Below are 12,638 nucleotides of genomic sequence, written 5' to 3'. Positions count from 1 at the left end.
CCCAAGACGCTTCTTCTCTCTCGCTCCTTTCTTTTCTTTCCATTTCCATCACAACAGAAACCCGCACTATTTTACCAGTAGCAGGAAACACCCCCGCAAGAAGGAGAGCCGAAAAGACGAAGGACGGACGAGAGAGCGGCCGGGAGGAAGGCCTCGGGAAGACAGGCCAGGGAGAACGAGGCGCCGCGACCAAGGCCGAAACCACGCCGCGGCCGCTTCGGGGCGCTTCTTCGGTTTCCGGTCTTGGCCCGATCCGTCCTCGCGTTCCTGGCCGCGTCGTCCGGGCCCTCCTCCCCCTCCTCTCTCCCCGACCCGCGTCTTTTTGGCCTGCTTGGACAGGGACCGCCCACCCGTTTCTCTCTGCCTTACAAATTCTACAAACAAAAACAAACCCCCCCGGGGTTGTTTTTGTTGTGCTATATTTATCTCTGCTCGCGTGTGCCGCGCAGGGAGGGAGCGGCGGAACGCCCCGGCGCCGGCTTCGGCCGCGGGCCTGCCCCGGGCTTCCTGGCTCTCACATGCTTCGTTAATGCACGGTTTTTGCGCCGATTCGGGTCGATCAGGGCCTTTGTGAGCGCTGAAACCTCGCTGGTGTACACATTCCTATCCATCGGAGGAGGGCCCCATGCACTCTGATACATGTAAATCGGGTATACAATCTGGTACTTACGGTATCGGCGGGAGCTGTAGCGGTCTTCGAAATCAAATCATAACTGCATAGACATAAATTCAAATGTGGCTTTTGGCTGGGATTATCTAACACCAACACTGAAATAAATACAACACATGGAGCGTATATGGTAAATATTTTTCATTGAAGATGCATACCTCCATGTGCAAGTTTTTGTTTTTAGCCACAATATACAAGATAATGGCTAGAAACAAATAGATAGGCATCTTCAATGAAAAATGTTTACCATATACACTCCATGTATTGTATTTGTTTCAGACACCAAAAAAAACTTGAGAAACTGAGGTCTGTTGGCATGCAGTTACCATGCTAGTACTTTGATCAGTACCTGGGTTCTTCCAGCCTAGCTCAGCATGGCCTGGTCCTAAGCCACAAGGCACAGCCCAGTGCTCAATTTTGAGCACTGGGCCTCCAGCTGTCCTCAGACACTCAGCCTGGACAATGGACTGCACAATCCACTTCAACTGGGTACAAGTGCGTTGACTGGGAGCAATCCCTCCCAGTCAAGTGGGTACACAACCCTTTCAAGGACACAGTGAAGAGTTAAGTGTCACATTTTTCAGTGCAACACCCAGACAAATTCACGCACAGTCACTGAAGATGCAACCCCAACAAACTCGTCTGGGTGTTGCAACACATGATTTTGTTGAGATAACCATATGCTTATATATCATGTGTAGTATGCTTCAATCAAAACACAAGTAATCTTGTATATAGTCCATACCAGATTACTGCTGGTGTTTTCCTCTTAGTGAATCAGAACATCTTTCTCACTCACAAAGTGTCATAGGTTTGTCAACCATGAACTTTGGTTCTTTTCATCTTGCATCCCCTGCAACAGATTTGTCCCTAAATTACTGTGTGACCGCCACACACTGGTGTCATTGATTGGGTACACAACCCACTCACCGGCAAAGTCCAGTTATCAAGTGGGTACACAACCCACTTGATGACCAGCACACACCAGGACCCACTCAATGACCGGCACACACCGGTCATAGTGCAGTCATCAAGTACACAACCCACTCACCGGCATAGTTTGGTCATTGAGTGGGTATACAACCCTCTTGATTACTGGTGTGTGCTGGTAATCAAGTGGGCTGTGCACCCACTCCATGACCGGTGTGTGCCGGTCATCAAGTGGGCTGTGTGCCCAATTAATGACCGGTGTGTGCTGGTCATCAAGTGGGCTGTGTACCCACTTGATGAACGGTGTGTGCCATTCATCAAGTGGGCTGAGACTCAATTATGACCGTATGGTGTTGTTGACCAGGAGGGATTCCTCCCGGTCAACAGGTGGATGTTGTTGTGGCCAGGAGGTACTGCCCCCGGCTGTCTGTTGTATGGTGTTGTTGACTGGGAGGGATTGCTCCTGGTCAATGTGGTTTCCTGTTTTTGACCAGGAGCTTCTTCCTATTCAACACAGGGGGAGGCACTCTGCCTAGTTGACAAGGCTGTGGTATTGTTGACCAGGCGGGAGGGGCTGATCAACGGTGGGCTGCTACACTATACTACGCTACAGGGCCACTTAGCGTTAGCGTAGCGGCAAAAAGCGCCCGCCCATTTTGAGTAGCGTTAGCGCCGCTACGCTGCGCTAACAGCGCGCCAATTGTTTGTTAGTGTTAGCGCGCCGCTACAGTCACTATGCTGCGCTACAGCGCTTTTAGCGGAAAAAAAGGCCTTTTTTCAGCTAAGAGCACTGTGGCGCACCGTAGCGCGCGCTCTTTTGCGCCCTGCGTGTGTAGCGTTAGCGCAATTGCGCGCATCTGCGCTAACGCTACGCTAACAGCTAAATTAGCTGCGCACCCTTTGCGCGTAGCGTTAGCGCAGAGAGGCCCAATTCCGCTAACGCTACGCTAAAGTTTAGCGGAATTCCGCTACGCTACGGTTAGCTTAGCTGGCCCACCGTTGGGCTGATGCTGGCTGACAAGCCCAGGTTGGCAAACCATGGATCCCAGCTGTCCAAGCCGTCTCCGTTCATTCATCTTCTGCACATGGTTCCGGGCAGACCCCTTCTGTTGCCACAGCGACTTGAGGGTCCCCCCGCAGGCCCTTGTGGTAGGTTTTCAACCGGGCCAGTGTTTGGGTCTCGGTGAGGAGCCCTGAGTTCCCTTGACTATGATTGACCCAGGAGTGGGCAGAGACTCTGGTCCATGTGCCTGGGTATCTCACAGACTCCTCTCCTGGATCAGAGAAGAAGATAAGGGAGAGGTTCCTGCAATGTGTGAGAGAAAAAGGGGTTTGTGTTACACCTTTTTAACCATCTTGCCCATCAGGCTTTGAGCCCTGAGACTGTTGGGGAGGGTGGGAGGACTTGAAAAAACTGCTATTGATTAGAAAACAGAGAAGATAGCAAGGATGGGGGAGAGCTTTGCGGTGCCAAGCAAGAGGAGTCGGGGAATGCAGTTATGAAGGTTTACTCAAGGAGAGCATGAGCCGGGTTTCAAACCAAATCTATCATAATTGCGTCCCAACCCTCTTGGCCTGGTCTAGCCTCTCCTCACTTGCGTGCTTGGACCTTGGTGACCTCCCCTGACGGTCTGGTCACCGTCTAAGAAATCGCTGCAGAGCTCAGTCTTATCTAGAATGATGTTGAGAAAATTCCAAATATTGCAGGCTGTTCCAGCTTGGGATTCAATTTTACAAACCTATTTCTAATTGAGTATTGACTCAAGTATGCCGCATGTCAACTGGCTGTTGAGATTTCACTTCTTGAGGGGAATGGTGAGAGGAAAGGAGTGGGGAATGAACAAGGAGCTTGATGATTTGAGGGCACTGGTGGGTCTTGATTTGTTGTGCTCTGACTCAATGATCTTATTACTCATCTGAGGAGAGGAAATTTAACACACAACTAGAGCGCCCTGCACAAGATCCAGAGGGGTGTTGTAGCCCAAAGGGGCTACACAATATGAGACTTGCCACGGTTTCAGTATCTTCCTCATCCCAGATGTGAGTCTGGGCTGAGAGCTTGTCAATCCATACCATCTTGCGTCTCCAAGTCCCTGTGCCTCAACAGGTTATGAGCCCTTAAGGCATCTTGTTAAAACCGTTACAAGCCAGAAGCTGAAGAAAAATACATTGACAAACAACTACTGGGGTCTTCCTTTTTTCTTACCTTGAAAATCCAATGAAAAATCCCAGGCCTATCTTGAATTTTCACATTTTTTTCTTTTCTATATTTTGACTTTGCCTCCCACTCCTCCAACACCTGAAATCAATGGACCCACACGCTCACGGTGCTTACAGCCGGATTTGCCTTTTCCTTGCCAATTTGAATCTGGTTTTAGGATCCGCATCATACACAACTCTCTATGGACCTCCACCAGGACTACAACCTCACTTCAACAAATTTGCACATCTACCACAGTTCAACCATGGTGGGTTTTATTGATCAATCCCGTAGAACCGGCCCACAAAGCAATCTTGTGTGTGGAAGAAGAATCACACTCAGAGACAACCTAGAGACTTACAATCAGCCAGTTGCTTGCCGAATGTCTTCTCAACACAACCATACAGGCGTTCCCTTTCTGACAATCATGTGCTTCCTGGACCCATCATACGACAGCCGCTCTCAGAAAAACTTTGTACAAGCTTGCCTGCATCAAAGAATCATATCCAGACCTTTGATTGCCCAACTGAGCAACATCTGGTCAGTCAGCATCCCAACAAATCAACCCAATGTCCTTGGATGTTACTGCAGGCTGTTCAGGTACTTTGGAAAACCCAGAAGATGACCATCCTCACCTGGAGACCAACAACTTCAATCAAGAACATCTGGCTTATGATGGTTACCCAATTGATGATCACTATAGCAAACCAGAAATTGGGTATTCAAAGAGACCACTGGGCATCAGCAGATCTCTATGATGATGCCACAGCGGACAATTCATCTGTGTAATTGAAATCAACCAAGATGATGTAAATGTGATTGGTGATCAATTTGATGTTGGTACCGGTGCCAAAGGTCCCTCTCCCTCATGTCTGTTTCTGCAACCACCACAGAGTTGCTTGGATTTGAGTCTGTCTGAGGAACAATACACTGAACATAAAACAGACAAGTTTGTATCATCAAGACCAACCCACAGCCAGAAACTGTATGACTCCTTTGTTCTGTCTCTACCTGACAGATTGCCTGATGAAGACAGTTGCTCAGCAGATGAAGGACCAAGGCCAACAAGCACCCGTAATCATCAATGTTAGAGAACGGAAACCTGCCTGGAAAATCCTTACCTGACCGCTCCCAGCTTGAACAACATTCATTGCCACCACAATTAACACATACCCACTGCAGCCAATTCTTCATGGCTGAAAAGACCAAATTGAAGAATCTACCTCCTATAACCAACATGGACTAAGGCAAGCTTTTCTCCTTTTTTTTAGTGGTTGTCTCATGAAAAGTCACATCTTTGCCAGATAGATGTATCCAATCAGATTACTGGCTCTTGCAACCATCCCCCCCCCAGGAACGTGCCAACACACACTTGTAAGGGTTCTGTGAACCCTCACTGGAAGGAACGGAGGGATGGAGGGCCAAAGGCCAGAAGTCTATAAAAAGAATGTGAATTCCTAAGATTGGCCAATGAGAGGAAGGAAAAGGATGAAGACCAGCTTGCGGGAAGAAGGGAAGAGGTGGAATGAAAGCTATATAAACAAGGTTCTATGTATAAGCATGGATAATGGTGCTTCTATTACAATCTAGCTTATGTAAGGGTGGAGCCTTGGTGAGACCCTTACAGTCTCCCCTCCTATATGAAAAAAGGAGAATAAAAGAAAAGAAACTCCATGAGAGAGCAGGGAGTAATGATCTTTATGCAATTAAAAGGGGCCAGAGTTGACAAGTAGGGGCTAGAGGTTCTGAAGAGGGGCTAGAGGGGAAGCCAAGGGGATAGAACCAATGACTAGGGGATGGAGCAACAACAAGCTGCCTTGGACAAAGACGATGATCCTAAGACGATCTCGAGGGTCCTCAGACAAAGACCAGGATCCTGGGACAACGAAGAGGGGCTTAGGACAAGAATGATGACGAACAGGGATTAGAGGCAAAGACGAGGGCTGAAGGCGAGTACAATGAGGGGATGGAGGCAATGGGGAGGAGCTGGAGGCGATGGGATTGAGAGAGGAGACAAGGGTGCAGAGACTTTCCAGCAACATGTGGAGGCAGAGGGCGATGATCGGCGGGCTGTTGGTGCGCGTGTCAAATGTGAGGATGGGGCTAGGCGAGGGCAACGGCGTGGGTGCGCCGGACAAGGGCGGCAAAGACGCAGGTCTTGATTTGTGTGAGGTGCAAGCGGGGCGTGATGGGCGGTGCAAGGCTGAGCGGTGTGTGTGTGTTGATGCGGACGTTGAGGGTGTTCTGGCGAGGCTGAGGCTGGTGGCGGAGATAGGTCTGGCAGGAATTGGAGATTCAATGGCGATAATGAAAACAAAAGCAGGGAAAGTATGAGATAGTCCTGGTGGGACTCTGAAATGCAAGAGCTGTGGCAAGACAAAGACGAGACAAGAACCAGGTCGTCCTGGTGGGACTCTGAGATTTGGGAGCAATGACAAGAGCAGAAACAAAACAAGAACAACGCGAAGCCCTGATGTCTAGCTGAAGGTGGGCGTTTGGAGTGGATCAAGTGTCCAAGCAAGCAAGGTTTGAGGGCGGGGGTGGAGCTGGCAAGGAAGAGGACTGCCGTGCTGACGGCAAGGGCGAGCCTTGGAAAATACTGAAGAGGTTCCAATGATGAAGTTGGTCCAACAGCAAAAAAGCCTCCGAGTCCAACGCGGATGAGGCTGTTCCGACGATGAGAAGCCTCCGAGTCCAATGAGGATGAGGCCGTTCCAAAAATGAAGGGCCTCTGAGTCCAACAAGGATGAGGTTCAAATGGTGAAGAGTCTCCAAGTCCAAGGAGGGTGAGGCTGTTATGACAATGGTGAGCTTTGGATGGCCAAAGTATTAGTCATTCAGATGATCCATTGGTGATTTTGAGAGTCCTGCAGCAATCCTGAAATTTCAGAGATGATTCCAAGTTCAGAGGTGATTTCAAGGGTCTAGAGAGAGCGTTTGGGGAGAGAAGGAAAGTGAAAAAAACTTTTTATAGAAAAAAAAGTGTAAAGGTTCTGTGAACCCTCACTGGAAGGAACAGAGGGATGGAGGGCCAAAGGCCAGAAGTCTATAAAAAGGATGTGAATTCCTAAGATTGGCCAATGAGAGGAAGGAAAAGTATGAAGACCAGCTTGCGGGAAGAAGAGAAGAGGTGGAATGAAAGCTATATGATCAGGGTTCTATGTATAAGCATGGATAATGGTGCTTCTATTACAATATAGCTTATGTAAGGGTGGAGCCTTGGTGAGACCCTTACAACACACCTTTTCTAGGAGTGTGCCAAAGCACACACCTTTTCTAGGAGTGTGCCAAAGCACACTCCTTTTCTAGGAGTTTGCCAAAGCCCACTCTTTTTTGCCAAAGCACCCTCCGTTACAGGAGTGTTCCAAAGCACCCTCTGTTACAGGAGTGTGCCAAAACACCCTCCGTTACAGGAGTGTTCCAAAGGACACTCCATTTCTAGGAGTGTGCCAAATCACCCTCTGTTACAGGAGTTTGCCAAAGAACACAGGGAAATGTTTTTAAAACAAATTGAATGGTCCTTATCTTGTTTGTCAACAGCTGCGGGCAAGTCCTATGAGTTAGAAGAGTTAAACGGTGCAGTGCTAGCTAGAAAATATGCAGCAACTTGTGTCAAAAACTATTACACTTGCAAAGAGAAAGAAAATAAATTGCTTGCTCTGATTGCCATGGTAAACCAGGCTTGTGCACATGTATTGACCTACACTGCCATTTCCAAAAGACAAATACAAAGCCAATCCTGACCCGCTTGCCATGGGGGTAGATCTACATGGGGTTTACTTCTTGATTTTATAGAGAGGGGAGTAGATATTGGTCTACAAAATATCAAATAACTGAATATCTAATCAAATATTAGCATCAAAGATCTTAAAGAAAAAAAGAACAAGAAGCTATATGTGCTTTTGAGAATGAATCAAAAAAAAATCCCAATAGGAATGTGTACTTACTGGTTAACCCAATGGGGCCTTTGAAGAGATCCATGAACCTCTCTGTTTCAGGTGGATCCTGCTCTTGCGGGTTGGAATTACTGGCTTTTTCTAGGACACTTGGTTGTAGGAGTGTGCCAAAGAAAGCTCTGTTTGCAGTAGTGTGCCAAAGCACACTCTATTGCAGGAGTGTGCCAAAGCACACTCTATTGCAGGAGTGTGCCAAAGCACACTCTGTTGCAGGAGTGTGCCAAAGCACACTCTGTTGCAGGAGTGTGCCAAAGCACACTCTGTTGCAGGAGTGTGCCAAATTAGCACACTATGTTGCAGGAGTGTGCCAAATTAGCACACTCTGTTGCAGGAGTGTGCCAAGGCACACTCTGTTGCAGGAGTGTGCCAAGGCACACTCTGTTGCAGGAGTGTGCCAAGGCACACTCTGTTGCAGGAGTGTGCCAAGGCACACTCTGTTGCAGGAGTGTGCCAAGGCACACTCTGTTGCAGGAGTGTGCCAAGGCACACTCTGTTGCAGGAGTGTGCCAAGGCACACTCTGTTGCAGGAGTGTGCCAAAGCACACTCTGTTACAGGAGTGTGCCAAAGCACACTCTGTTACAGGAGTGTGCCAAAGCACACTCTGTTACAGGAGTGTGCCAAAGCACACTCTGTTACAGGAGTGTGCCAAAGCACACTCTGTTACAGGAGTGTGCCAAAGCACACTCTGTTACAGGAGTGTGCCAAAGCACACTCTGTTACAGGAGTGTGCCAAAGCACACTCTGTTACAGGAGTGTGCCAAAGCACACTCTGTTACAGGAGTGTGCCAAACACACTCTGTTGCAGGAGTGTGCCAAATCACACTCTGTTGCAGGAGTGCGCCAAAGCACACTCTGTAGCAGAATTGTGCCAAAGCACACTCCATTGCAGGAGTTAGAAGCGGCGTGTGGTTTGACTCCTGTAATGTAGGGTGCTTTGGCACACTCTTATAACAGAGGATGCTTTGGCACACTCCTATAACAGAGGGTGCTTTGGCACACTCCTGTAACAGAGGGCGCTTTGGCACACTCCTGTGACAGAATGTGATTTGGCACACTCCTGTAACAGAGGCTGCTTTGACACACTCCCAGAAATTAAAGAATGTGGCTGCGCACCTGCGGCTGGTACCAGGGAACCTTTGGCGGGTACCAGACACACTAAGGCTGAGTAAGAACCAGGTGGGAATTTACATTACCCAAAATTGTGAATGTAACTTTATTGTAAACTTCAAGGTTACCTTATCCACCAGTTATGGATATATTTATTTTAGTTGCAATATTCACCCAAGAAAAAGAAGTGTCAAAAAAAACAACATCATTGATTTTTGGCTTGTTCCAAGTTCCAAGAAAGACTGGCTTTGTGCATTTCTTCCTCTTCACCATATTTTCCTTCATTGATTTTATCCGCAATGTTTAATGACTTTGTTGAAATTTGAGCCAACATCAACAGTCCGGTGAAGTATTCTGATTCTGTTGGTTGGAGGGTGCAATGGTAGTATTGCTGTTGAGCAAAGTTGAAGCGGAACATTATATTGGGGGAGAACTTGACCCCAAAGCAAAAGTGGGGAAAGATAAAGGGGCCGCCAGTGACATCATAACCAACATTGCCATTGGCCAGTTTACGGCTCCTGAAGATTTGGAGAAAAAGCAGGTGTGCAAAAGGATGCCATGGGGTGTCATTGCCATCCTGGTGGGGGTGATTGAAGAATCCCACAGGAGTGAAGGTCAAAGTTGTTGCCAAAGAAGACTTGTTTGGTTTTGAGTTCTTCAAGGGACATTCCAAGTCTTTGAAGCTGGGCAGATTGTGCAGAATCATGAATTCCTGGTTCTTTTGAAGTTCATGTTTGGCTAATGGAGAAAACAGATCCCACAGGATTTGACTAGCCTTCTTTCCATCCTTGATGAGTTTGGTGTATCCTTTTTGGTTCTTTTGAATTGCATCTGATTTCTTGTATAGTCCAAATATTTCAAATCTGGAAGTTGATGATTTCCACCAAATAATTGCCCACATGAAACCTCCGCATGAATCAACTTTGTCACTAACTGAATTGAAAAATTCTTTTTATTATTGAAGGAAGATACACAGAAACTCAAGGTCTGCAATTATATTCAAAGTTAGTGAGGTGAGAAGAGTGAAATCAATGTTGGCAATGATCCTTTGATCATACTTCTTCTGAGATTGATTAATCACACCCTCCTCAACACTGTTTGCCCTATAGTTTTCTGCATGATTCACCGTGCCATTACTATCTTGCTCTTTTGTCACATCAAAAACTGTGATTTGACCATGGTTGTAAACCTTAAAGGTCTCATCAACTGCAGTACGTGCAAGCTTCATTTCTTTGGAAGTCAGTTTCTGCTTATAAATCTCCCAAGCAAACTGTTTTGGTGCCTTCTTTTTTTCTTCTCTTCTGGTCTTCTGCATATATCTTCTTTTCAAGGTATTGTGCCGCCACTCGTGCCTTGTACTATGCTTTGAATTCTGGATAAAGTTCAAAGGGTTGGTACTTGCTTTTGTTGATGAGGTAGGGTCCTTCAAGGTGGAGCATGCAAATAGCAGCTTCAATGCCTTCAACATTCTTCTTCTGTCTTTGGCTGGTCTGGCTTGTTGCGTTTTTGATGCCTGTGGGCTAAGGAAGCACTGATACAGTCAAAAATGAATGTGCCAAAGCACACTCCGTTGTAGGAGTGTGCCAAAGCACACTCCGTTGTAGGAGTGTGCCAAAGCACACTCCGTTGTAGGAGTGTGCCAAAGCACACTCCGTTGTAGGAGTGTGCCAAAGCACACTCCGTTGTAGGAGTGTGCCAAAGCACACTCCGTTGTAGGAGTGTGCCAAAGCACACTCTGTTGTAGGAGTGTGCCAAAGCACACTCCGTTGTAGGAGTGTGCCAAAGCACACTCCGTTGTAGGAGTGTGCCAAAGCACACTCCGTTGTAGGAGTGTGCCAAAGCACACTCCGTTGTAGGAGTGTGCCAAAGCACACTCCGTTGTAGGAGTGTGCCAAAGCACACTCCGTTGTAGGAGTGTTCCAAAGCACACTCCGTTGTAGGAGTGTGCCAAAGCACACTCCGTTGTAGGAGTGTGCCAAAGCACACTCCGTTGTAGGAGTGTGCCAAAGCACACTCCGTTGTAGGAGTGTGCCAAAGCACACTCCGTTGTAGGAGTGTGCCAAAGCACACTCCGTTGTAGGAGTGTGCCAAAGCACACTCCGTTGTAGGAGTGTGCCAAAGCACACTCCGTTGTAGGAGTGTGCCAAAGCACACTCCGTTGTAGGAGTGTGCCAAAGCACACTCCGTTGTAGGAGTGTGCCAAAGCACACTCCGTTGTAGGAGTGTGCCAAAGCACACTCCGTTGTAGGAGTGTGCCAAAGCACACTCCGTTGTAGGAGTGTGCCAAAGCACACTCCGTTGTAGGAGTGTGCCAAAGCACACTCCGTTGTAGGAGTGTGCCAAAGCACACTCCGTTGTAGGAGTGTGCCAAAGCACACTCCGTTGTAGGAGTGTGCCAAAGCACACTCCGTTGTAGGAGTGTGCCAAAGCACACTCCGTTGTAGGAGTGTGCCAAAGCACACTCCGTTGTAGGAGTGTGCCAAAGCACACTCCGTTGTAGGAGTGTGCCAAAGCACACTCCGTTGTAGGAGTGTGCCAAAGCACACTCCGTTGTAGGAGTGTGCCAAAGCACACTCCGTTGTAGGAGTGTGCCAAAGCACACTCCGTTGTAGGAGTGTGCCAAAGCACACTCCGTTGTAGGAGTGTGCCAAAGCAAATTCCTTTGTAGGAGTGTGCCAAAGCACCGTCTGATCTAGGAGTGTGCTTTGGCACACTTTGTAATAGGAGTGTGCCAAAGCACACTCCGTTGTAGGAGTGTGCCAAAGCACACTCCGTTGTAGGAGTGTGCCAAAGCACACTCCGTTGTAGGAGTGTGCCAAAGCACACTTGTAAGGGCTTCGTCTAGCCCTTCACTGAGTCCCTCAGGAATATCAGTGTAGTCCGTTTAGTCCGTACGAGACCGTTTGTGTCTCGGAGAGAACCTGAGAATTTCTAGAACCAATGCTTGGATTTCTAGCTCAGTAGGAGAATTCAGTACGCGGTTCTCTCCTATACAATTGGAGTTAGAGAGGAAGAAAGAGGAGGAAGAGAAATGAGAGCTTACCTAGCTCAGTAGGCGAATTCAGTACGCGGTTCTCTACTGAGCTAGGCGGGTGGTGGGGAGCCGCAGACTAAGAGGCGCGGGTCCGAGTCGTCTTGTGATTGGGTTGTGATATCTGTGTGGGGCGCGGATCTCACAGTCTCCCCCCCTATAATTATGCGTGGAATGCAGGAACTATGGCGGCAGGGTTGTGATAGGGGGGGCCGAGGGAGGAGGGGAGGTGTCAACAGGGAGGATGCGGGGCTTGACCTTGGAGACGTGGAATGTTAGATGGCGGCGGTCGCCTTCCGGAAGTGCTAGTGTTACACTCTGTCCGTTATTGAAGACCTGCAGGACCTGGTATGGGCCCTCGAATTGTTCTTTGAGCTTGTCGACGCCGCCTTGATGGCGTCCCCGCCAGTCGGCTGAGTCAAGGTACACCCAAGAGTCTGGGAGTATCACCGGTCGGTCTCGGCGTAGGCGGTTGTGCTGGATTGCTTGACGTACGCGGCTTGTCCACAGAGCATCCCGCGCGTCCGCCCAGGTGCCCTCTCTGGCTTGAAGCCACCGGTCCAGGGCCGGGGCCGAGTCTGAATCGCCTTCTTTGGAGGGGAAGAGTCGGGGTTTGCGTCCGAAGAACAGCTCAAACGGGCTGTACCCGGTCGAAACGTTGATGGCGCTGTTAATGGCGAACTCGACCGCGGGTAGGGAGTCGAGCCACTTGGACTGACGCTTCGCCGTGAATGTCCGGAGGA

General features: G+C 48.6%; 1 protein-coding gene across 1 annotated transcript; it reads right to left on the bottom strand.

Annotated features, from left to right (window-relative positions):
- Positions 1-5,536: 5,536 nt before the first annotated feature.
- On the bottom strand, positions 5,537-5,842 carry PtA15_7A404 (uncharacterized protein; the record flags this gene model as incomplete). Its single annotated transcript, XM_053171007.1, has 1 exon — positions 5,537-5,842. One exon carries the CDS (start codon positions 5,840-5,842, stop codon positions 5,537-5,539), a length of 306 nt encoding a protein of 101 aa, XP_053022231.1.
- Positions 5,843-12,638: the final 6,796 nt, after the last annotated feature.

This window comes from Puccinia triticina, chromosome 7A (genome assembly GCF_026914185.1).
Source record: "Puccinia triticina chromosome 7A, complete sequence".
NCBI classification, from domain to species: Eukaryota; Fungi; Basidiomycota; class Pucciniomycetes; order Pucciniales; family Pucciniaceae; genus Puccinia; species Puccinia triticina.
The sequence above is the reverse complement of the archived record's forward strand: the minus strand, read 5'-3'. Positions and strand labels throughout refer to the sequence as shown.